The sequence below is a fragment of the Struthio camelus genome, chromosome 1, assembly GCF_040807025.1.
Source record: "Struthio camelus isolate bStrCam1 chromosome 1, bStrCam1.hap1, whole genome shotgun sequence".
In the NCBI taxonomy this organism is placed as follows: Eukaryota; Metazoa; Chordata; class Aves; order Struthioniformes; family Struthionidae; genus Struthio; species Struthio camelus.
This window is the reverse complement of record NC_090942.1, coordinates 477,493-504,238: the sequence shown is the minus strand read 5'-3', so window position 1 is coordinate 504,238 and position 26,746 is coordinate 477,493. Positions and strand designations below refer to the sequence as shown.

The following is a 26,746-nucleotide window of genomic DNA, read 5'->3' as shown; positions in this document are numbered from 1 at the left end:
CCCAACCCTTTCTCTGAACTGCTCGTTTTTTTCCCTCCAAGTTTTGTTCCTTCAGTGCTTGCTCTTCTTCCATATGTAGCACGCGTTCTTCTGCGATTCCTTCTTCCTCTCTTCTCCCTGAACTTTGGAGGTCTTATAGGAAGGACACAGCACGGACAAGCTTTAGCAGGAGAACAGATAGAAACGTGAGGCAGCCAGTTTACAATGAAAAGACAAATGCAACCATTTCCAGTCTCTGCCTCAGCCTCTGACATTACTATCCACTATGATACATCTCACTAGCGGTGCCACATCCTCTGCACTGAACAACTGTCCTATGACTCCTGAGGCCCAAAAAAGCAGGATGCACAGTGAGGGCCTACTCAGTGATGAGCCAGAAAGGTCTAAGCACAATGATGATGAAAACGAAGCCAAAGCAGATGCAGTGCTCTTAAAGAGTGCATAATATCAGCAGCATGCAGGTTATCTTCCAAAATCAAAGGCTTTTTAGGCCATTTTCCCCACTCTCATTTCAGCAGCAGAGCCAAATCTCAGAGGTGCACAGATCACTACCTATACTCAACATTCCTCAAACTAGTACCTTTTATCCAGGCTGTCTCACCTCCAGGCTTTTTCTGGAATTCTCCGTTAAGAAAATTTACAGCTCTTCCCTTGCATATTTCTTACCCATCAAAGACTCTGACATACGTAAGCCCCAGAAGTTCTAACAGCTCATGGGAGGATTCACGACTGATTGGAGAGAGCTGTTTAATACTGTCCTCTGACAGCAGAACCTGTCACTGATCCCCTTAAGTCTGAGAAATTTTCCAGGCTAGAAATTTTCCTCAGGTAACTCTCTCACATGCACCTGGGGTATCCAGTGAAGAGAATTTATGGCCAAGAGCTAGGAGACAGTTACCTGCTCTGCAGCTGGCTGTATTTTTGCTTGTATAATCCAAGGTCTGCATGTCAAAAATAACACACACCCCAAAATACCCCAAAAGCCTGATGGAGCAGCAATGTATGAACGTCTATATGAGAGAACGTGTATTAAGACAACCTAATGGCAGGCTCCCCTTTGCTTTCTCAGCAACTCTTTTGTCCATACTCCCTTACAACTTTTGTCTTTTCTATTAGTCTTCTCTCCCTTCTCCTTCTCACTCCACATCTCAATGCTGATTTCATGGAGGTTACTTTCAAGTACCTTTAAAAAGGTCCAAGTTGTTTGAGGTGCCAGTTCTGCACAAGGAATGCTGATCCCATGTCATTCTGCAATGGAACTTTTTAGCTTCTCCATGTAATGAAAGGCAGTAAAAAGCATTCTTTCCCATCAGACAACTAAGACGTGACATCACGTGCAACTGAACAGAAGCACCAGAACATGCTGGGGCCGACCTGGACGCGATCCTGTGCAACATGCTCTAGATGACCTTACTTGAGCAGGGGGGTTGGACTAGATAATATCCAGAGCCCCCTTCCAAATTCAGCCATTCTGTGACCTGCTGGAAAGCAGGTCTGTGGAGAAGGACCTGGGAGTCCTGGTGGACAAGTTGATCACGAGCCAGTAATGCATCCTCATGGCAAAGGCGGCCAGTGGCTCCTGGGCTGTGTTAGGAAGAGCATTACCAGGTCAAGGGAGGCGATCCTTCCCCTCTGCTCAGCCCTGGGGAGGCTTCACCTGGAGTGCTGGGTCCAGGACAAGAGAGACATCGACATACTGGAGTAAGCCCAGCGAAGGGGAGCTGGGAGCATTTAGCCTGGAGATGCTGTATCTGGAGAAGAGAAGGCTCAGGGGGACTTGATATGTATAAATATTTGAAGGGATAGCGTAAAGAAGATGGGGCCAGACTCTCCTCTGTGGTGCCCAGCAATAGGACAAGAGGCAATGGGCACAAACTGAAGCACAGGAAGCTCTGTCTGAACATGAGGAAAAAACTTCTTTCCTGGGAGGGTGACAGAGCACTGGCACAGGCTGCCCAGAGAGGTTGTGGAGTGTCCATCCTTGGAGATGTTCAAAAGCTGTCTGGACGTGATCCTGTGCAATGTGCTCTAGAGGACCCTGCTTGAGGAGGGGGGTTGGACTAGATGATCTCCAGAGGTCCCTTCCAACACTCAACCATTCTGTGAACAGCTTTTACAGCAACAGTGAATGTCCCGTCTGGATCTGTGATAGCTACTACCAAGTTTAGCATAGAAGCAGCCCTTGAAAGATTCCAGGTTTATAGGAACCGATCAGGGCTCACAGTAGCAACTCTTGATTCACAGATATGAAAGGCAGCTACACTTTATTGAGAATATTAATATCAATTTGGTTTTGACAGGAAAGGTTATTCACAGAAGATAGGAAGAGGTGCCCCTACAGACACTGCTGCTGGGCAGAGCTATTCCGAGGCAGCTCTGCCAGTGGTGCAGTGAAAACACATGGCACGCATGCAGTATTCTACTTCTCCTTGGTTCACAGCACAGGTGAAATACGAACCAGTGAAGGTTATTCTCCTACTGATATGCAGTCCGAGTCCAGGATAAGCTACCCCAATAATGCACAGCTGCAGCATGTCTACTAGGACTGCACAGAGGTGCAGCTCATCAACATTTTAGACTGACACATTTACACCTTTTTTCCCACCTTCCTAGATCTCTAAGTTTAGCAAATGACACAGCAGCGTTTGACACTACTTAATCCTTTTTACCATCTTGGCCTTCAATACTTTTTACCATCTTGGCCTTCAATACTCTGCACAACACGTGCACTCAAGGAGTGCACACGCCCTAAGGTTCTGCATATGCCAGCACTCATTGTCACAAGCACGAATATCACGAGCTGCCACCTGATATCACCATAAGTAGCAATAGAGGAATTTTAATTTTGCTAGATCACAACTCTTGATTGATTAAATACAATACAAAGTAGGGGGAGAAAAAAGCAAGTCACTGAAAGCATGTGTTTAAAAAGTATTTTTCTCCAAATACCTGTAACTCGCTCTCTGATGAGGACACCACTGTGGTGAGTATAACTTGCTTTTGGAATTTACTACTATTCTAAATGTTTCTGTTCAAGGATCTAGAGAAGATACTTATAATAGCTTTCACAGATTTTTCACTCCTTATTCTAATCTAAGGAAATTCTCAAGGATCAGTTTGTTTTATTGGATTTTTCACTACATTTTATAAAGCCCTAATATGCGGGTTTTATAAACCCTCGCTTTACCATTTGCTAAAAATTAACTGTTAAAATCTCCTACATATTTGTCTTTGAAGTCTTTGCTCTTTCTTCTTTCAGTGGCATTTATCCATGTTAGTTGTATGAAAATACAGAGAGATTACATATACTTAATAAAAATTGTCATTCACTGTCTTTTGCAAGAAGTCTTTGTCAGATTAAAAATGCTATGTTTTTGTAACCATGGGAAAGAATCATTTTCCCATTCCTTTCCAGTTTAAAAATTGCTCTTAAGACAAAATATTGGTATTTTTCTAGCTAAATAGTATAGTAAGGTACAACTAGAGAATATCTGCAATACTTTGGTTTCATTAACTTTTGAAGTACTAGGTACAGACTTCCACAAAATGCAGCCTATCAAATGATGCAGAGAAAGAACTGGCCACATACTCAGTCCAAATGGGACGTTAACACAAATGGCTTTCTCTTCAGCTTGTGCAACACGGTCATATTCTCTGTTACAACACAGAACAAACTTATTTTATAGAACAGCGTTGGCACAAGATCATGAATGGTCGCATACCAGAAAACAAAAATATCACTGATCAACAGCACAGTGAAATCCTGGAGCAGTCTTCTAGTCCGAGCAGGGGAAACACACACCACAGTTTGAGAGCAAAGTATGACAAACGCTGAGGCTGTCTTCAGTAGTAGGGCCCCTCCAGAGGAAGCAAGATCTCCATTTTACAGCACTGAATCTTCACTGGAACCTTTTATGTCAAGTGTACATGGCCATCCCAGTGCTTGCCAGCTGTTTAAACTCTTATTGGATGATAGCACTTTGGTCATATTTACGCTTCTCATCCTTGCCCTCTCCAGACAGAGTCAATGTCCCCTTGCCTTCAAGGAAAGCTCTCTGCAGAAACCTTTCACACAGATGACCCAGCTCCCCTTAAAATACCTCATGCTGACTTTAAACTCACTGGATTTAAAGATTTCAAAGTCTCAAGACAGCCCTGTAGTGCTTGGATGAATGTAGTTTTGCCTCTCTCCTTGGCATGAAAATGACAGAGTGTAACAGTCCCACTGAAAATTGCATATTGCTAGCAGGATCAGAGCTCCAGAGTCAAAAGGATCCCACAGAAGATATGATAATGGCCAGGCCTGTGGCCTTCGTGGCCACAACACTCAGTGCAGCCTGCACAGAAATTCTGCCTATGAATTGGACCTTAACTAAAGTCTGTGATGTCCTTTCCCAAGTTCACAGAATATGCAAATACAGACATAGCTAGGCCATTCAGGGGTGTCATACATATAAATGAAGAGTGTCTGGTCATCTGACAGAATGAAAAAATTAGAACACATCAAAAGCATGTTTTTTGCCCAAAGCATCTAATTTTTCTGGGTCCAGGACCTTAGGGCCCAGCCTAACTAGGCCTTTAAGTGGTAGTCAGGATCATCTGAGACAGAAAGTAAGGTAGTGATGGGAAATCCAAGTCCTTTTTCATAATCTGGTACTGTGCCTATTTTTAGAACTGCAGGTTTTAGCAGGGATACGAAAATACCAGATGGCCTTAGCAGGGTCCATAATGACCTCACTGACAGATAGGGTCACTTTAATAGAAGCTATATGGCGACAGGCATCCAAGAGCACATATGCTCACAGAATCACAGAACAGTTGAGGTTGGAAGGGACCTCTGCAGATCATCTAGTCCAACCCCCCTCCTCAAGCAGGGTCCTCTAGAGCACATTGCACAGGATCACGTCCAGACAGCTTTTGAACATCTCCAAGGATGGACACTCCACAACCTCTCTGGGCAGCCTGTGCCAGTGCTCTGTCACCCTCCCAGGAAAGAAGTTTTTCCTCATGTTCAGAGGACACGTTTCAGTTTCATGTGCTTCAGTTTGTGCCCGTTGCCTCTTGTCCTATCGCTGGGCACCACGGGGAAGAGTCTGGCCCCATCCTCTCGACATCCTCCCTTCAGATACTTGTACACGTTGGTCAGATCCCCTCTCAGCCTTCTCTTCTCCAGGCTGCTCTGGAGTCCCAGCTCTGTCAGTCCCAGTTCTCTCGGTCTTTCCTCATGTGAAAGATGCTCCAGTCCCTTCATCATCTCAGTAGCCCTCCACTGGACTCGCTCCAGGAGCTCCATGTCTCTCCTGCACTGGGGAGGGAGCCCAGAACTGGACCCAGCACTCCACGTGAGGCCTCCCCAGGGCTGAGGAGAGGGGCAGGGTCACCTCCCTCGACCTGCTGGCAATGCTCTTCCTAATGCAGCCCAGGATGCCATTGGCCTTCTTGGCCACAAGGGCACGTCGCTGGCTTGTGGTCGACTTGTTGTCCGCCAGGACTCCCAGGCCCCTCTCCGCAGAGCTGCTCTCCAGCAGGCCAGCCCCCAGCCTGTCCTGGGGCCTGGGGTTATTGCTTCCTAGGGGCAGGACCCTGCACTCGCCTGTGCTTAGCTTCACGAGGCTCCCCTCTGCCCATCTCTCCAGCCTGTCCGGGTTCCCTCTGAATGGTGGCACAGCCCTCTGGGGTATCAGCCACTCCTCCCCATTTTGTGTCATCAGCAACCCTGCTGAGGAGGCACTCTGTCCCTTCATCCAGGTCACTGACGAATGAGTTAAAATACTGGACCCAGTATTGACCCCTGCAGGACACCGCTAGCTACAGGCCTCCAACTAGACTTTGCATCACTGATCACAACCCTCTCAGCTCTGCCATCCAGCCAGTTCTCAATCCCCTTCACTGTCCACTCATCCAGGCCGCGCTTCCTGAGCTTGCCTATGAGGACGATTGCCAAGCCAAGACCCACTGTCAGCCCAATCAAGCTGGTACTTTGTACCATCTGTGGAGAATGGAGATTCCGGTGATGTAGGTACACACTGGGCCGTTGAGAATGGTTGCACTGCCAGTAGTGCAGGAATTAGAACTACAGCAAGTCTGGAGAGAGTCATTTACATTTCTCTCTGGTGATCCTCAAACATTACACTGCTTCCACTGCAGAAGGAGGATAGCTGCATCACACTGACTCTGTAAGAGGAGCTATGGAGAGCAATGGACAGACACAGGTCCTTGAGTTATAAGTGTAAGCATGACAGTTGAGGATTCAAAAGGCACTGTTATAGTCACTTCCACCTCAGGCTTAGCCAAATTCCTGGCCATTACTTTAAGATTCAGCAATAAGAAACAAAAGTACTGATATGGCAGTCTCCAACTTGGCCAGTAAGATGAAGAGTGGGTGGGGAAGGAGCCTTAAGCCTGAAAATGAGAAATAACGTGTTGCTGATTCATTGCGTGTTTGGTGCCAAGAACATGCTACACCTGCAGAGAGGAGTCCATGGAGAGCTTTCATCAGGTCTCCTCACTCAGGGTGCTGATATGGACCTGCAATAGTTATGGTCTTTGTTGTTTGGCTTAGTCCTTGGCACCAGACCCACTGTATGCCACTGGACTGGCAAAGAGCGGAGCTCTCTCTTGCCCCATGGTGACTTACAGGACTGCCAAGAAAGAGAGGCTTGCATCTGGGAGGCTTTGCATATTGACAAAGAGCAGTGGTCAGTGCAGAGGGCCGGGTAGATGCTCTGAACAGAGAGGAACAGTGTGCTAGCAAAGACTTCATTTATTCCCTGAGAGTATCAAAAAATCACTATTTTATTAAACCTAACAAACACAACCTCCATGAATTTATCTAACCTCCTTTGGGAGCCTTTAATCTCCACAGCTTACTGTGGCAATGAGTTCCACAACTATGCATTATGTGGAAATACTTCATTTTGTTGGGTTAAGCTCGCTGCCTTGTTTCATTGACCATTCCTTAATTCTCATGTTAAAAGAAACAAGAAGTGACCATTCAGCTTCTACATACCTTGGGTATTTCAGGCTATTATGTTCTCCTGACAATCTTCCCACACTTTCCTCTGTCTATTCAGTCTCTCCTCATCTGGAAACCATCCTGTGGCCCACCACTGGCACTGTCCATCTGCTGTAGAACCTGCCTGTTTACTTCCATCTTTTGTTTCTAATCTTTCAGTTAATTAAAAGTAGCCTTTGAGAAGGCTACTTTTTGAAACAGCTTTTTGAAAGCCCAGGTACAATATATCAACCTTTGTCCTAATGCTTATTGACTTCTTCAAAGACTTGTAGGACATCTAGTGCACTTCCCCCTACAAAGGTTTGAAAACGAGGAAAAGTCAATAAAATGATGCACAGTTCTTTTCTTCTTTTCTTTATTCTAGCATCCACTAATCCGCATGATTAAAAACAAACAAAAAACAAAAAACAACAAAATATACAGACTTGCTCATCCTTACATCCTGGCAGTGGTACTGGTCTATTATACTAATGCGGAAATAATGCAGCTAAGGCCAAACTTATTAAGCAGTATTTGTTCTTTTCCTCATACCTGAAAAGATGACGCATAGTCATCGCGTAGCTTTCCCTCTAGTAGTGATCCCAGAAGATGCTAAACAACGGCTGCAGGTGAGTACCTTAAAATTAGCAGTTCTGGACAAGAGTTCTTCACTAGACCCTTGAAGAGCTCACTGATGCTCTCTCTGAATACAAACATTTTCAGTAAGCCTTGGAACACTGAGGAAGTAACTGAACGCTGGAAGAAAGCTAAGCAAACGCAAAATTTTTAAAGCACGACCAGGGAAGAATCTTATAGTTAAGGCACGCAAGACTGACACTGAACTTCAGGAACATGTAAAAGCCTTTAGGAACTTGATTAATTAATAACTTGATTAGATTGCTCATTTTGATATTACTCAAATGGGTCAGCTGGAACATAACAGCATCGCTATATCATGTTTTACCTCCTGAGTACATGTCACAAACCAGTTAATGAAGTTACAGAGCACATCCAGGTTGCCTAAAGAGATGCCTAACTTTAATCAGTGCTCCGCACTTAACAGTGAGATTCCTGGCCCCAGCAGGGCCATCCATACCACCCAAGTTCTCTGTGCAGTTAGTGGTGAGACAAGCCCTGCTGGAGGCCTCCAAAGGATAACTCACACCCCTTAAATGAGGACTTGAGCTGCCCTGGCACAAAAAGAGCTTCTTGGAGCAAACTTCCAGGACTTTTTTGGATATACCCCTTTGGGATTCAGACTGCCCAGCCATCTCTGAGGATAGGCACCTAATTAAGAGCAAGGCCTGTACCTTCAAGTATGTGAGCGACTCCGCACAGCAGGCAAGAGAAGCTGCCCATGAACTAGAAATGTTGTACCCCACCTAGCCCCTCTTCAGCTGGGGAGAGAGATGGACAGACAGACAGAAAGAAGGTGCAGCTCTGCCATCCTAAAAGCAAATGCGCACAGAACAGTCTTATGGATATTTCGAGTAAAGGCCCCCCCAAGCTCTGCCGCTGAAGCTGCGCACTGTGCTGCCAGGAACAAGAGCCAAAGGCGATGGAGACAGCACATGCAGAGTCTGGCTCCACTGCAACGGCAGCGTCACTCAGCAGAGGCAGAAACAGGGGTATGATGCAAGCTCCTGCAGCTGATTCCACATCCTTATCCAAAGCCTAAGGTAAATGTAGTAAATACTCTTGGAAACGGGGAAAAGAATCCCAAGAATCCCACTCAGCCCTTCCCAGTTGAGTGCTCCAGTCCTCATGCTAGAAGTGCGTTACGCTCATGAGTCTTGTGGGACAATGCTCACACTTACCTAACCCAAGGTTTATTTAAAAGTTGATTATGGCTTGATTCTATTCTTCACGCGACAGAGACTGCTGGGAGAAGTTAGGCCTATAAGCTTGGTGCAATGACATTTATAATCTAGCTACAACCCTTCATTAAAAGGTGTTCTGTTGTAGTTCTGGTATATGAAATCTTACCTTCATAAATTAGACATACATTTGTTGCAAGGTCTAAAAGATAAGAAAGTTAACTGAAAAAAATAGAACTATAGACAGAAAGGATTTCTATTAGTTTAAGACTGCTGAACTATAGAAACAATGGAAAGTGCAAAGTACAAAAAAAGTTGGAAGATATTAGCAACTAATAAAGATAGCTTCAAAACATTAAGTGAAATTCCTTTAAAAGGCAGAAATTCTAACTTATCACCTGAGTTAATATCAAATATAGTCCCCTTTAAACGAACAACACACAAAACAGCCTGAACCAAAAGCGAACAGAAGATGCTAACTACTGTAACTTATATAATGCCAACAGTCATAGCAGAAAACTTACAAAGCTGAAAAATCAAAGAGATAGTGGTCAAGCTCCGAACGACAACAAGGACTGACTTCTTTCAAAAATTCTAGAATAAGGGATAGATAAATCTAAGTCCACCACGTAGAGGTTAGTGCTTTGTTGAAACAAAACATGCAGAATTCAGAATTATTATTGCCATTTAGACTGTCTACAGACAACATTTCCTTTCCTCACAGGCTACAACGCACAAGCAGCAGCAGTGATAAAGTCTTCATTCCAGAGATTCTCTTGCTCTTTATGTTCTGTAATGTCAATGAATAACTACTAAGTCCGAATTCTTTCTGTGGGAGGCCAAATAGCTATGCTTTAACTATGTAACGCTACAGAACTTTTTCTTTTATAAGCCTGAACAAATCAGCCCAAGAGAAACCACTGCAAAAAGTTGCTTTTTTATAATTCAAATTCCTTTGCAGTCTGAACAATGCAAACGTCTGTCTAAGAGTGCTCTAAAACATCTACATCTACACTCCTTGGAGACATACTGCAAGCATGACAAAGGAGTGCTAAAGCATAAGAGGTTTATAAGTAACTGAAAAAGGAAATCTTGGTATCAGACGTTGTCTAAAGGTCCCTTCCAACCTCAACCATTCTGTGATTCTGTGTATTGTTCCTCGATATACCAGCTTGACCTCAGTTGTGTTTATAGCTATCACTTTAAGGAATGTATTTGACTGTTCAGTTCACGACTAGAACATTTGTTAATACCTACATTTCATCACTAAACTACTCATTATATATACACATATTGATGTGACCACTCGCCAACACAAATGTGAAGTGTACTGATCTGAGATGTGTTAAGGTAAAAGTGGATCTGAAAAAAAATCTTGTCTCAAAATAGTAAATTCCAACTCAGAGGGGAGAAACAGTAAAAGAAGTGGTTATAAGGATACTGGCAGATCTGTTAGATCTTACCTTTAAAATCTACACTGCACGGCAGGACATTCATAACATTGACCTTTATTCCTGACCGCAAGAGGAGGCCCCCAGCAGAGCGGCAGATTAATTAAAGAGAGGAACAAAGTTCTGAGTAACAAAGAAAATCAAGGTTAAAGGCAGCACAGCCAGACAGGAAGCTTAACCTAAGCAGCAAGACAGTGGAGGCAGGATCGGGCTTGGAAGAAAGTCAGAAGAGGGAAGAGGAAATTAAGAAGATTTTTAAAATGCTGGATGAAGTAGCTCGAGGTCTCATTCCCACGTTGTCTACGGCACACAACGCACGCTGCGGGGTAGAACAGCCCTGCTTGGAATTCTGGACAGAGCACCAAGCCTGCAGGGAGATGGGAGGTTATCTGAGCTGTTAGAAGATGGTTTTAATTTGCACGCTTTTTCAGCGGCAGCTGGCCGGGCCTTGTCAATCAATGCTCCACAATCTACAGCTGCTCTTGTTATCAGGTCTTCAGCCTCTTCTGCACATGCTCCCGCATGTTCATGTGCTGCATGCGCAATGCCAGCTGAGACACCAGTCAGCTACGAAAAGCTGAACACAAGCTTCCTAGCTATACATGAGGAAACTCTCATTTGCCATCCTACCAGGAAACAGTCACCTTATGAACAGGCCAAATGATCTCTCTCCAACCTACAGAACACGTTAACAGCAGATGTATTTCTTTTACAATGGTAAAGCACCAATGAACAAGCAAACAATTTCAATGTGCAGATCTATTCTCACCACCACTCCTCCACACAGTAAATTCCCCTTTGTAAAGTTTACCCATACCAACTACTGGGATACTCCTGTTCTAGCCTCCACAGCTTCTGCACTTCTTACGGTCTGCAAGACAGCTGGCTCCCGATGTCCCCTGCATCCTTGAAAACTACACTGGTCCGCGCACATGTCCCACTATTGCAGTTTACCACTTCCTGTCACTTCTCCTGAGTAGGGGTTAGAATTTAATTAAAAATGTGTTTTTATTCACTTGAGTGTGAAGTATCAGGTTATTCAATTTCTAACTTCTTACTGAAAAAAACAAAAACAAACAAACAAAAAAAAACTTTGATCTAAAGAACTGATGGTAGCCCCCTCTGCTTGGAAAAGTTTTATCCTGAAGCAATTGAGTCTAAGCATTTCAAGTTACACCTAGTGCTTTCCAAACCCCTCAAAGGAAACATTTCTGGACCCAACAACATCCAGGTGGCAGATGAGGGACAAGGTAACGTGTACATGCAAAGCAGTCAATATGACTACCAGTAACATTGCTTTAATTGAAATAAATGAGTAGTCTACATATCGAAACAAGTTCTGAAGGCAGCCAGATGAGACACGCGTTTCCTAGGAACATGTCTTCTGTCCTACTAATTCATCTTCCCATCCCACTATCTCATACCTCAGCAGTATTTCCAGTTACCCCACATACATCCTCAAGCTCCTTTTCCTGCACTTTAACCCTCACTACCAGGACCTTTTCATACAAACATAGGATCATGTAGGTTGGAAGGGACCTCTGGAGATTTCTAGTCATACCCCTTGCTCAGAATGAGGCAAATTAAATCAATTCAGAGTAGGGCTAATTAAATGCTCAGGATTATGTCCAGTCAACTGCTAAACACTTCAAAGGACAGAGATCCCACAGACTTTCTGGGACCACATTCCAGTGTTAGACCATCCTCAGGGTTAACAAAAAAACCACACCACACACACACAAAACTTTTCCTTATTTTGAGTCAAAACGTCCCTTGTAGCGCCTTGTGCCCATTGCCCCTCATCCCGTCACTTGCACCGCCAGGAAGCGCCCGCTGCACCGTCGCTGCCCGCTCCCACGAGGCGGCTGCCGACCGCGTTCGGGTCTCCCCGTCGCCATCCGTCCCCCAGGCCGAACCGACCCCGCTCTCGCCTCCTCCCCTCCCGCCGCGCTCCAGCCCCGGCCGCCTTAGTAGCCCCCGGCACCAGCCCCAGCGTTGCAGTGCCCGTCTGGGCCTGGGAGCCCCACGCTGGACCGGTGTCCGGAGGGATCTTGGTGGTGCCGGCTGGAGGTGAGCAGTCCCTGCCCACACTCTGTTGGCTGCACTCACACCAGCGCAGCCTGGGCCCCCCAGACTTTCCTGCAAAGCAGTTTTCACAGAATCACTCAGAATCACAGAATGGCCAAGGTTGGAAGGGACCTCTGGAGATCAGCTAGTCCAACCTACCTGCTCCAGCAGGGTCCTCTGGAGCATATTTCCCAGGATCGCATCCAGGCGGGTTTTGAGTATCTCCAGCGAAGGAGACTCCACTACCCCTCTGGGCAACCTGTGCCAGTGCTCAGTCACCCTGACAGTAAAGAAGTTTTTCTGGCCAGTCTTTCCCAGGCTGTCCTGCTGCACAGGGTTATTCCAGTCCAGAGGCAGGACTTGGCATTTTCCTTTGCTGAACTCCCATGAGGCTCCTGTTGGCCCATTTCTCCAGCTTGTGGAGGTCCTTCTGAATAGCAGCCCTGCCCTCCTGCAGGGGGGGGCAGCCGCTCCTCAAGTTTGGCATCGTCTGCAAACTTGCTGAAAGTGAACTCCATACCATCATTCAGGTCATTAATGAAGACATTAAATGGTACTGGTCCCAGTATTGATCCCTGAGGGACACTACTGGCAACTGGCTGCCAGTTGGACTCTGTCTTGCTGATCATCGGCCTTTAAGCCCAGCAGTCCAGCCAATTTTCCACCTACCCTATCATCCCCCTCTCCAAACTTACTAATCTGGCTGTAAGGATACTATAGGAGACTGTCAGAAGTCCTGATAAAAATCAAGATATATGACGTCCACTGGTCTCTCCTTATTCACACAGCCAGCCACCTCAATGTGGAAGACAATCAAGTTATGTGAGGCATGACTTGCCCATAGTAAGTCCACGACGGGTGTTCCATGCTTCTGCTCCCCTGCTTCCCTTGCTCCTCCTATCCCAAGCCCTGCACTTTGTCTTCCCTGTTTACCCTCTGGGCAAAGACTGAGCCCTGAGCGCAGGCTGAGTAGCTGCTGGTTCATGCACGATGACAAGCCAGCCTGCAGGCCAAGCAGAAAAGGTTCATACAGAAGTTTTTTTCCAGGTAACACTACCTGTACAGACTAAAGGAGAAGACTTAAAGTCAGAAGGTGAAACACAGGAAAGTTACAGCAGGGCAATTTACAGCACTTTAGCTGTTCCACAGCTGCAACCTGTGTGACAGCTGTCACATGGTAACCTTTATGAGTAAGGGTTTTAATTCCTCACCAGGCACACACATAGGCACTTGTCACAGAGTGCTGAGGTGGAAAATTCACTCCCGACTTGACTGCAGTAAAGCATTTGCATGCCCATCTTTTTGATGATCATTTTGCAACTTCATAGCGAAGAGCTAGAAAAGTAAAACAAGTATCTTCCCACAGAGCCTCACTGATGGACTGTTCTCTAATTTTTGAGGCTATACTTGCACTGCTTTGAGACTCCCAACACATTACTTCGAGGTAGGCACTTCTCCAGGAGGTCCTTCCCTTATACAGACACTCTCTCAAACAAAACCCTAAGAACACACGCAGTGTACACACTAAGCACTCAATATTCATGCAGGGCTTTTCATTTTAAGCCTCAATGTTGGAAGTTTAGCTAAGACAATTTTTTTCATTTCTCCTTCTGCTCTCCATAATTCCTCTCCTAGCGCAGCCCTTCTTAAAAAAGATATTTGTTAAAAGCATGTGCCACTATCCACATGACTGATAAATCAGGCTGTCTATTACAACAAACTATGTGGGTGCCATCTGGCAATCGCTACAACCAAATCCATGAGACTCAACCCATACAAATGGCCACAGGAGACACCAATGGCAACAGGATCTCAGCTGCAGGACTACAGTTCGGTATCATTCACTCTACACTATCCACACTTTCACTGTGGGTGAGTTCTATCCCCGAGATAGGTTCAGTACCACCCCAACGTCACTTTAGCATAAAGATCCCCAAAAGAGAATGTCCATGAGTCAAGCCAGACTCCATAATGTACAAAAAAATCCACTAGAACAACCCCCCGCCCCCACACACACATAAGAGAGAAGGTGGAATAGATGTCTTGTCCCTTCCCATGCAGGATGCACTGAAATAAAAGTTACGCAAGGGAAAGCAAAACAAAACAAGCAGACCTCCCCAAAGGCTGGTGCAGACATCCAGGAGGAAGCCAATCAACTCACTGAAGGAAATTAGAGAGCTGTATTTCATTAAGGTACCAACATCCTCCACAGTCCTCCTCCTCTGAAACCTACGCATTGCATCACCTGAGGTTGATGTCAAACACAGTGAAGAACAACAGTGCCCTCTACCAAAAGAAACAGCCAATGACTCCTGCAACTTACTGTCCGGAGCCCAAACAGCAGGGAAGAACTACCCGTGCTCTCCAGTACAACACAACGTAGACGCAGATCGTGCTCTGGAGAACACGCAATCCGGATTCAGACCGAGTCACAACACAGAACTGCTCTTTTGGCACTAAGGGCCAAACATGCATACAAACACTTCATGATCCTTAGTGATGATTTGCTCTGCTGTCTTTGATGCAACAAGGCTGGAAAATACTTCTGTCTCTCAAAAACCACAGCAGGAATGGATGACTCAGGAATACAGTGACTCTAACCATCTTCTTAATCCCCTTATTATATCATCTGCTCTTCTAGTATCTGCTAGTATCTGTCCTAACCACTAGGAAAGACAGCAATGGGATAGGCTCAGCTGACAAGATGTTCTCACTATCTAACTTGTAAATAATTTGAGGGATGCAACAACTGTTATCAGGATTTTAAAACATTTCCTACATAAGAAGAGAAAATCAATTCTTGAGCAAAAAGATGGTTCAAGTTCTTTCTTCAAATGTCTTTCCACAATAGTCACCACAGTTCTGCTGCCTCCACTGCTACCTCCAAATACCAAATAACCAACCAAAAACATTCCCCTCCATTAGAGGAGAACCAAAAACAAAAGACCCTCTCCACCTTTAATGTTTTTTTTTCTTTTTCTATAAAAAATAAGAAATGTCAAAGACTATTAAGTGCACTAGGAACTTGGTTAACACAGTTTCATGTAATAGTAGTTGAAATGCTATGATGATGGAAAACGGAAAAATCTTCACGCAAACAAACAGCTAGACAATCACCACTAAGAATAAAGATTTCTGTTCTTCTAGGCCACGCAAAACACACCTGGTTCATTACTGGCTAGTCGCATCCTTTTGAAGGAATCAAAGGGAGATAGAAAGTGAACAATCTGATAACGAAGATACTCCCGCTGTGGTTATTACATACCCAGGATTAGCCATAGCTCTTACTCAGTCACTGCCCCACATAACATGTGCTTACTTTGCAACCTAAATCACAGCCTCTGCTCTGTGACAGAAGATTTCCGAGAAGATTTCTCCAGCTATATCTCTGCTTTTCCTAACACCGAAGGCCTGGTCGTTCTTACAGGACATTTGTCCTGAAGAGCAGTGTATTGTGCACTCACCTCCTGGTCCCCTAACTGTCTCACCAAGGCATCCTCAGAGCACCTCAAGTCTCCCATCTGCTTTATCTCCCCTGCAATTCAAGGACAACGGAGGGAGAAGATAGATACATGTCCACAAAGGGTCAGGAAGCTGCATGAGAAAAATCCCAGACCCAGTAGGTTTGTAAGGGCCCCGCAGCCCACTAGTTCAGATATAGCCTAATTAAATTTGCAAAGAGCCTCCCTTACATTTCTCTCCACTTAACCAGATTTGCGCACAGAAACTGATAATTAGTAGGGAATGTTTCCTAGGAAGGATAGAGGGTACAACCCCCTCCCCCACACAAACAAAACTTGAGAGAGGCAAATAGTAGCAAGGTGATACCAAACAGCCTTGGATTTCTACCAAGGCCAGGTTCCAGGCTTGCAGGATATGGGGAGCTTATGCTCAGTTATCACACCTTCTCTCAGTCCGTGTACAAGTTTCTGTGACAACAGGCTGCTTGCACATATGCATCTCAAGTATTTGGCACATTCTGTTTCACAAAACCAAACTTGCCCTTCAATTTCTTGAGTGTCGTTTCCTGAAAGATCAGTGAGCTCAATATAGTAGGTGAGTTAGGTTTCACTACTGAAATTAGGTGGAGGCACAGAGTCAAGATTTACCACAAAAGGTGCAAGAATGTGTTGATTTTGAAAAAATGCAAAGGGGTGTGTGGCAGAGGGGAGAGAGAGAGAGAGAGAGAGAGAGAAAGACTATAGCTCAAGGTCAAATGATCCCAAATCGGACACACACACGGACTCACATGGGCCTGGCACATTTCAAGACAGCATCAGTAAATGCACATTTTAAAATAGCTGTCTGTTTGGGACAGGTTGCAAGCACTGTGTCTTACCTACAGCGAGTAAATGTTCCTCAGCAATTTTATTCAGAATTGCAGGTCCTTCTCCCATCATTTCCCCAGACCACAGACTTGGGACTACTCTATAATTAACCCAAAGTGAGATGAGTTGTGTTCAAAGGCAAGGCATAGACAGTCCAGTGTCAACTTCAGCAGAAAGTTGTCCAACAATTAACAAGTTACATCCTGGAAAATTAATACTCATTTACTTTCATATACTGTGAATAGCCTCTAAGGATATTAATGAAAACTGTGTGTAAGTTCAGCATGTACAGAGCCCAAGCCCTAAAAGCTGCTACTCAATTCCCTTCCCACAAGGGGACCCATGCTCAAGGCTTTAGTCTCTTTTCTGACCACACAAAGGTTGTCTAGATTCTGAATTTCTCTCACCAGAACGGCACAATTCCAAACAACAAGTGCATGTAGGCGAGGCAGAATGAGACCAGGGTGAATCCAGCTTCCTGAAGACAGTGATCAGAACGACACTGCATTTCAGATGCTATGTTAATAGTTTCTTGTACAATAACATTGCTGTTTTCCTCCATACAGCACATGCCTTGCATGATGCATCCTAGGCTCAGGTCCATCTTGTTCACAGACATATTATACAAGTTACAGTCACCTTTTGAACCACTGATATACCCAACTCTCTTTGTTGTTTCAGCAAGTAAAACGTTAGCTTGTAAAAGAAAATCTTCTCAGTAATGTGTCTACAAGCGTCTGAAGCGGGGGTGTCGAGAGGATGAGGCCAGCCTCTTGTCCTGTCACTTGGCACCACAGAGAAGAGGCAACGGGAACAAACTGAAACACAGGAAGCTGTCTGAACATGAGGAAAAACTTCTTCCTTTTCTTGTGAGGGTGACAGAGCATTGGAACAGGTTGCCCAGAGAGGTTGCGGAGTCTCCTTCCCTGGAGATATTCAGAACCCGCCTGGACACGATCCTGGGAAAGATGCTCTAGAGGACCCTGCGGGAGCAGGGAGGTTGGACTAGATGATCCCCAGAGGTCCCTTCCAACCTCAACCATTCTGTGATTCTGTGATTCTGTAAAGTGCAAGATGCTGCATTTTATCCCGCCGAATTTCATCCTATTTCTATTACACCAGCTCACCTAGTTCTTTCAGTAAAATATTCTCATCTTATACCACCTCACAAGGAAACATCAGCAGCACATTTCAGTTTTCTCTTTGTCATAGCTATTAGTGAAAACAATCAATAAGTGAAAGTTTGGTCTTGAGATTCAATCACTCATCCAACTTCTTCCTTTTAATCTCAACATGTGTCCCACCAATACCATCCAACCCACCAATACCATCTCTCATTTATCAACTAGTGACACGTGCCAAATTTCTAGTGCTCCCCCACTTTTCCTCCAGCTTTACTAATAATTTCCCACACGATACTCTGTTAAGCACTGTCTTGAAACCCAAATAAGCTGTAACAATCACATTTCCTGAGTCAACACAATCAATCATCTTAGCACAAAAACACAGCAAGTCTGGGACAATCCACCTCTGGATAAACAATGTTCTATTTTTAACTCTTTTCTTAACTTCCTTCATATCTTTCCTCCCTTCCCTCAAAATCTGTTTTAAAGACTTTTGCAGCAGTGAAGTCAGAGTGACAGATCTGTGGTTGCCCAGAGTGCTTGTCCTTGCCTTAGACGTAAGATTAATTGTTACCTCATTTGAAATCTTTGCTATTGTATCAGTGGTTTCCCGTCTTTTTTCAGAGTTTTGATATGATTTGTTCTCCCGAACTAAAGCAATGATCCTGCCTTTGCCTATCCATCCAGCATCATCACCCATTTTGACACTCAGGCAGCGTTCAGGTAGATTCACAGCTATAGCTAGTTAGCTTTGATCTTATCGCACTCTCACTGCTTAGCAGCCCTACATCTTCTTTCCTTATTCTTTTACCCATACAATTGAAGAATCTATTATTCCTTTTAAAACTCTCCAAGGTTTAACTCTGCCGAGTTTCGGGCAAATCTCATTTTATCTTTATGATTTCAGATCCCCCCGACATAGATTTCCTTGCAGATGAATCCTAGTCTCTGTTCTTTATGAGACCTTTGCTTATTCCCCGTAGCCTCTTTTAGATGATCATATCTGGATTCCCTATCTGCAAGTTCTCTCTGCTGCCGAGAAGACAAGTTTGAGACAGCTTTTGTAGCTTTGATTTAAAATATTGACTTAAAATGCCAACTCTTTTTTAACTCACTGAAGACAGTCAATTCCATTTACTTCACTACATTTTTCTTCTTAATCAAAAAAACCCTAGACTTCACTCAAATTAACAGAGTATCTTACATCATCCTTTTTCAAAGCAATTTAAAGGTGTGTGTTTTAGTGCTGTCTTTGTTTATTTGTAGCCTGTGCATCCCATCCAACTCCAACCCTCAGCTTTAACCTTTAATTCTATCTTTCCTTAGAGCACACGTGCTACTCTGCCATGGTCTCACTCAAAACAGCTACTACACTTACTGAATCAGCTGGTTTAGCGTCTTCCTGCCTATGCTCAGGAGCCTGGCATTTGTATTCCAAATATCTCAATTTTATCTTACTGCCCACCATCAGTTTCACAGGCAGAGAAAACACACTTTCCTCTTAAAATATACTATCTATTTTACTGTTGCTTTCATCTGTCCACTTGCTGGCTTTCCTGTGTTCCTTTAGGCAAAGATATGTCAACATCCATCCGATTTTCTTCTTCCTAAACTAAAACCAGCAAGCAGATTACTTAGCCTGTCCCAGTCATCACCGCCCATTTCTTAGTCTAAAGCCACCTTGATCTGAGAGACCAGGCATTCAGGTAGATCCCTTCACAGGGCACTCTTTCTCTGAGCGCTTTCAGCAACTGAATACAAGGCTACTTGCCAGCACCTGCAGCTCTCCAAGAACTGCTGCACGGATGTGCCTGGGGCATTGCCTCTCCAGGCAAAGGGCTTGTTGGCACTAGCAGAAACCACAGGGGCCATGTCTCCTTCCCTCATTTCTGGGCACATCAGGCAGCTGACGCTCAGCGGCCCTTGTGCTCTCTAAACCCCGAACTACAGGGTCCTTGAGGACATTCTGAGGAGGGGAGAAGGAGGCTAGGAGGGGGACGCGTACATGGGCTACACATGTTGAAAAAACAGTCACTGACCAGCAATCTTTTTGTTTTTGGGTGAATGCATGTGTTGCAGGCCCACATGCATTCACACTATGAGAGACTCCATCTCCCTGTGTCACTTGGCGATAACCTGCAGTCCCAGGTACTTGTACAGGTGCCGCCTGCCTGCGGCACAGGCCCCATCCTCAGGGACCCTCTGCAACTTCTCTGAGAGTGCGAGCGAAGTGCCATGGGCTGCGCCATAAGCGGCACTGGGAGTGCAGTCACCCAGATCCCAAGCTCTGCTGGTGGCTCCACTAAGGGAGACTAAGATGTGCCTCTGCAGAATTGCTGAGGCAGCTTGGGATCTGAGGGAACGCACTGCCAAAGGCAGTCTACCCAGTGGTCTCATAACAGGTCCAGCAGAGCCAGTTTTGAATGGGTAGTGTTTGCATGAAGATTCTTAAATCTGTGGATCTCAAAGAAACTAACATAAACAGCTATGAAGAACATCTGATGAGCTTAATCCTGTGCTGACAGAAAGACAAGGCCTGTCTGAACCATGTGGAAGGCACAAAAGAATCAATTCCCTGGATTCAACAGAAATGTCACACCACTTATAGGAGAATACAGGGTATAATCCTAGAGGAGGTGCTGCCAAGGAATCAAAATGTATAATGAAGTGATGGGACTGTTCACTAGCACCTGGATGTCAGAATGCCACAAGAAATGCCACCTTCATGGGAAGGCAGACAAAGGCAGAGAGCTCTGACTCAGCACGGCCAGAAGAAATAAATCCAGATCCTACAGAAAAATGGTGTTTTTCATAGAGAAAGCTCTGTTCAGTCCCAAAGGGATTTCAGTTCCACAGATGGAACGTAGCTAAGGAGACCCCCCCACTGTAGGGTGAGGAGGCGTCACCAAGACATTGTCCCATTTTATTTGCTAGTATAGGGATATATTAGTAACTGCTTGGAGTGCTCATCTTTGATCTCTGGACCAGATGACATTACAAGGACTCTTCCAACCTAAATTAACCTTACACAACGTTCTATAAACATTAGTTCACTTGAATGTGAACTGGATATCACAGTCTTCTCAGCCAGTCAGTGATCAGGATTAATATTTGTATGTGGCTTTACCCTGCAGAAGCCCTCCAGAAGACTGAAGTTGAAGGACAGGCATACACCATCCTCCCAGACTGGAAGCCTTCTGCACACCAGGCAGGGCGCTCCGACACAGGCCAGCTTTAGGGCCAAGAGCCTTGCATTTCTTGTTAGGATCCATGACAAAGAAACTGATCTCTGGATATACGAGAGGTGTTCTTTGTGACAGATTACCGGGCAGATCTTTCAACCTATTCTTACAATCTATCAAAGCAATATGAGGACACTGGGGAATTCACTGGGAACGAAAGACAAAATTTGAGCAACTTGCACAACCAATTAGGTTTCAAGGTCAACAATAACTTGTGGCCCTCTCCCCCTCAAAGAATAAAAATACCTGCAAGTTAAAGGAACATCCTAACATCATCTTCAAAATACTAACCCTGGAACTTGCTTTCTCTGAATTCTAATGAAGATCACATGAATTTCCTGATTTGCTCTCATCCTTGTCACAGTCACCTTCAATCTGTTCCAACATGAGTCTAGTCAAGATAAACTGCCATGCTACCCTACTACTCTCATGAATCTATAAACACAGTTGGAGATGATTAGCAAGTCTGATATGGTTGGCTTTGCTCCCCAGCAAGTATAGTCAGTCCAAAGTATAGTCAGGCCAAAACCTTTCCATCAGTGCACAGCCCAATCAGCTGCTAGGCTATACCTAAACTCATAAAATACATGCTTCTCCTTCTCTGGCCTCGAGGGCAAGCGGCAGAGCAACATCACGTCCATACAGCTAAACTTTCATCTGTGCGCAAACATCATGGACTTATCCAAACTACCTACTGGAAAAAAACTCTAGCTCAAAACTGTGTCCAGGCTTTGTCTGGAAAAGTGAAATTTGGCACAAGTAAAAGCCATGCCAGGGAACAAGCTAACAATTCAACAGTATGGACAATTGGATGAAAGTGTTCACACCTACGCTCCGGCTGTAGGGTTTAAGCACCATCTGTTTTCCACTGAGGTTAACTACACATGGCTTAAATTTAACCCAGACATGTATCATCCTCCAAGGACAGCACACAGCAAGTACGAACGCCTAAATACAGGAAGGGCTGATTAGTTAGGGACACCAATTAGTCTACTCTCTTCCTGATTTAGCATCACAAAAAGACAGAGCAAATGGCCACTGCACATTGAAAAGGCTACAGAATACAGCTGCAAAGCCAGCACGAGATGGAGGAAGCCGGAATCTCCTCAGTGAAAAGTTCCAACTTCTCGGCCCTAACCGCCTCTCAAAAAGGAGGAATATCCCACTCCAGTCTTCGCTGACATCAAGGCTTTCCCATCAGCGCAACAGAAGTATTTTTGCTTCATTTCTCCGGGGCCCAGAGTACGGCCAGATACCTAAGCCAAGGTTTTGTAACACCAAGCTCAGTCAGGAACCTCCTCTGGCCAGGACAGTGCAGAGGCAAAGGTGACAACGGAAACCAGCTGAAGCATATAGAGATACACTTTGAACAACGAATACGAATGAGCATCGGGAACACAAGCTAGAAGCTCAGGTTTGGGAAAGCTAGCAACTGAAGTAATTCAGAGATAGAGGGAAGAAAAGCTCTGCTGCTTAGACACTGCTGTGTGCATGTTCCATAGCACTACTCACGGGGCAGCGCTCCTGCTACACCTTCCACAGCCACAAGACCAGGTCCCAAACGCATATAATACTTTATCTGCAGTGACTGATGTGCAAGTGCCCTGGAGCACAACCTGCCACATACCCATCACAGCACACACAGAGCTAGCAGCTCATTTACGTAATCCAAACTTCCTGGGTAAGGAGATACCTAGAGGTGTATACACTTACATCTAAAACTCTCAGGAAGGACTGGGATTAGAGCAAAGAAAAGACTTTTTAAGGGCGGACAGGCTTCCAGAAACTAATTAAAACTTGCTGTTGATTATAACTAAGAATTGCATTTTATTGATTTGGTTTTTTCTTCCACAACTTTGTTTCCAGCTTCATAATCAAAGTCTAACTTTCACATACCAAAATTCATTTGTGTGAATATAATCTAATATGCAAATATCAGAATGCAAATATGCTCATCTATGCAAATTGTACTCCACTAAATCTGTCAAATCAGGGCCACCTCTTCCCTCTGCTAAGTTATACATTAAAAAAAACCCAAAAAACAAAACAAAAACAAGAAAAACAAATGTTCTCTTCAGTTGCTTTAGCTGGACAAATTCAGGAATCCCAGAAGTGTGTTTCCCACACAGTTCTTTCAGTCTGGGAGGGGAAATCTGCCCAGGCAGCTGTCATTGACAAGAGGCAAGCTGTGGTGATGCAACCCAGAACTGCAGGTATCCCCACGAAGTCATGGTGACTTCTGAGAATGCTGCACACTTGGTACTTCCTATCAGCGGCTCCTCCGGACACAGTTGTCAGAGGGCTGCTGTCCTTCAGGAACAGCAAATACTTATTATGGCTTTGCTGGCACTGGAGATTCTGAGGGTCAGGACTGCCAGGGCTGAGTCATAGCCATTTTTAATATGTTATGTTGAACTAGAACAGATACATGCAAATTACTCAGGATCCAGCTACTATTCTCTTTTGAAGGCTTCTACAATGTTTGATTAAGATCGACAGTCACATTCTCTTGCTCCATCACCCACTGTCACCTGCTAAAGACCCATGTCACTTCAACAATGTGTGCAAAAGGGTCTAATGATCACTCTTCTTGTGACAATATTCCACTTAGCATGATCAGCATGTCTACTGCTGGATATTAATGCATACAGTAAAATAAACATCTTGAGCAATCATCAGATGCATCCACCACCCAATGCAAAAAATGGGCAAACTCAGAGATTGCTATAAATTTAAAATCAGTACTTCTGAATTTCTGGGGATGGTCACAGCTGTTGAGTGCATCTGCTGAGAGACACCTGGAGCCAAGAAAAAAAGCTTACCTTGCCGCGGATCGTACTGTCGCATCTGCACCTCCTCAACACATTCTGCCGGGAACCAGCCAGTCCTGCCTTTCACTGTTCCTTCCCAAAAGCCACCTTCGCCAATACTCAGCACTGTGGGAAGAAAGAAACAGGTAAGTAACAATGAAGAGGGCTCCCCGAAAAAGGGAAGGCCAGAAAGCCCATCACAAAGCGTTAAGTCAGTGGAAACACGAAAGCGTGGAGCACAGAAAATCTGTTTGGGATCAGGCATGGTCTGGAGGAAGAAAGCACCCCAAGAAGCCTTTGGAAGATTTCATGTCACGGAGGGAGAAAGCGTAGTGGCCTTCACGTGCCTTCAGTGGGCCTTCCAATGACCTTCATGTCGCTGCACGTCGGGAAAACAAAACAGCGAATCGATAGCATTTGGAAATGGAAGGAAAGAATTTGGCCAAGGTGACAAAACAAGTCACTGTGAGAACAGCACGTGTTCAGACAGAAAGAGCGAGCTGTTTCACTCTGGCACACCAAACATGAAGGTACTGCAATGTCATAGCAAAATTCTCCCAATTCATTAAGTCTTACTTTTACTTGCTCAGAGCTTGGAAAAACAGAGAGGAAGGTTTGAAATGTGCTCTGAAAATTAAATGAGTTCAGAGTCAAGGAAATTCTAACCGAGAATCACATCAGGAGTCTCCTCATTAAACCAGGGAACTAACAGCTTGAACTCTTCACCAACTGCTGACTGAAAAAGGATGCCTTTCAGGTAGCCAGGATCCAAACTACTGAAGAGCTGCAGACAAAAAACGAGCACCTCTTATTACACCTGAACATGAATATGGGGTCCAAAGCAGATTAGCAGCACGTGAAATCTGCTATAAAAACCATCACCAGCAAACACCTGTTTGGCGTCAGCTGTCACTTCCTACTTCCCTGCAACTGGATCCCCCACACCTTATGCTAGCAGGCTCTGTAAGAAAGATCTGGACTATGTGGGACATTTTAAAATGCATCAGACATGACCACTACATTGCCAATAACCACTGAGAAAAGGGTCATCATTCCTAAAGCATCCAAGTGAACAAAAGTGTGTGCAACACAAGAGGAGAACAAAGACAGCTGAGAATTATTACCAGCTTTTCTGGATGTCCCTCATTTATGCATCATATCCAGAGTACGCAGCTATTACCCCTATTTTATGCAGAAACTAGTTGATGCGCATCTCTCACTTGAGCTCAAACAGTTACAAGGACAATTATCTGCACCATCCTTTTCCATGGAAATGGAGAAGGAGAGCAGCTACATATGTTTTCAGGTTATCCTGGCTCACAACACTTTCATAACTCTTTGTAACACAGTGGTCTCTGGAACAGCTTGTGAATTAATGTGTTACATGTAGTCTATAAAACGCTATTAGATCAAGAGAAACTGCTGCACATCACCCAAATGTGATAAGCTTTTGATACATAGTTTGGAAAACATTGCAGTGTAACACTCTGAATTGCAATTCACTTGACATCCAGACAGAAGAAAACAAACAGAAGAGTCAGCATCCCGGGGTCCCTGTTGTCAGAGTGAAAACCCAAATGATATCAGAAGTATTCCCTTAGCATTATCTAGATAACAAGTTCTTAAAAACAAGCCCATCACAAAGAGATCCCCTTAATTAGAGGAGAGATACAGGGTTTCTTGGGACTTGCTTTGAAATTTCAAGAGCAGCTATAAAACCTTCTAGTACAAGTAGGAGACATACACCCAGGGATAGCCTCCCGCTCAGGAAGACATACCTTACTGGCAAGGTTCCACTGAACTGAATTCTTAATCTCCTGAACAAATCCCTGAATGACAGCTAAAGTAAAAGGTTGATGTCAGGTCTATTTTAAATTTGCATTGTCTTATGTTTTTCCTTTATAGCTGCGTTTCCAACTTTGTAATCATAACTTAACCTCACGGCTTTCACAGAATAAAATTCATTTTCATTTGAAGATTGCCCATGATCTGAAGTGGACTCAAATGAATTTAACAGTTAAAAAGAGAGCAGCTTCTCCCAGAGGTAGAGATTGCAGGTTCACAGACAAGTCTCGACATCTGTCCCAGGACAAATGCAGTGAACTTGGAGGCTGCTGTATATTCTGTCCAACCATCAGGCAGGCCTCAAGGAAAAGATGAAGAAACTCCTTTGGAAGGTTACCAAAAAGGCCTTTTGGCAATGGGATGACACTGAGGAGGCAACCAACAATCACAGGGGAAATCCTTATTGTCTCACTTTCCTAAGACTGCATTGCAAACAGGCAGAATGAGCAGAGATGATCAGTAGAGTTACTCAGGTCTAACCGCAAGAGGAAACCAAGTAAACAAGACTACTGGTAAAACATAATGCCCAATAACCAGATCTTCAGTCCTCAGTAGGAATAGCTCTTGAGATACAGTCCTTCACAATATTAAAATGTGTATTACAAAGCCATGCAAATATGCCATAACTGTGTGCGCTGTCAGAGCCACACAGACAGCAACTATTGCATGTCTTCTCCATAACACAAGAATTCTGCACAATGATTTGGTATTTTGAGTATCCTATTACTCCTTACTTTTTTACCTAACACCTAAGAACAGGCAGGGCACTGCAGCATACACAAAAATGCTCTGTTTGAAAAGAGTCCCCACAGTCAAAAAGAGGTGCTTTCAGTTCATCTTGAGCATACTAAGCCCCTACGAGGATACTTCCACCTCTAGCCAAAGTAACAGAGATGTTTTAGTCTTGACCTCACAAGGGGGAGAGGGAATTAGCACACTTGACTCAGCTCTCCTGGATGTCCTTGCTTCACCATAGCCACTGGGTGGCAGGGCTGAGGCAGGAGCACTGTGCTTAAATGACGGCATTGCTGCCTATCACCTCTGCATCATCCTGCTGTCCTCCTCCTT

The 26,746-nt window shown here is 44.6% G+C and overlaps 1 protein-coding gene across 11 annotated transcripts in view; it reads right to left on the bottom strand.

Annotated features, from left to right (window-relative positions):
• Window positions 1-26,746, bottom strand: part of SHANK3 (SH3 and multiple ankyrin repeat domains 3) — a 385,552-nt gene that overhangs the window by 139,083 nt on the left and 219,723 nt on the right. For all 11 annotated transcript variants that reach the window (XM_068937006.1, XM_068937137.1, XM_068937086.1 and 8 more), the window contains exon 12: window positions 23,846-23,959. In XM_068937006.1, the coding sequence (XP_068793107.1) occupies window positions 23,846-23,959 (114 nt within the window). The remainder of the gene's footprint in view (window positions 1-23,845; window positions 23,960-26,746) is intronic.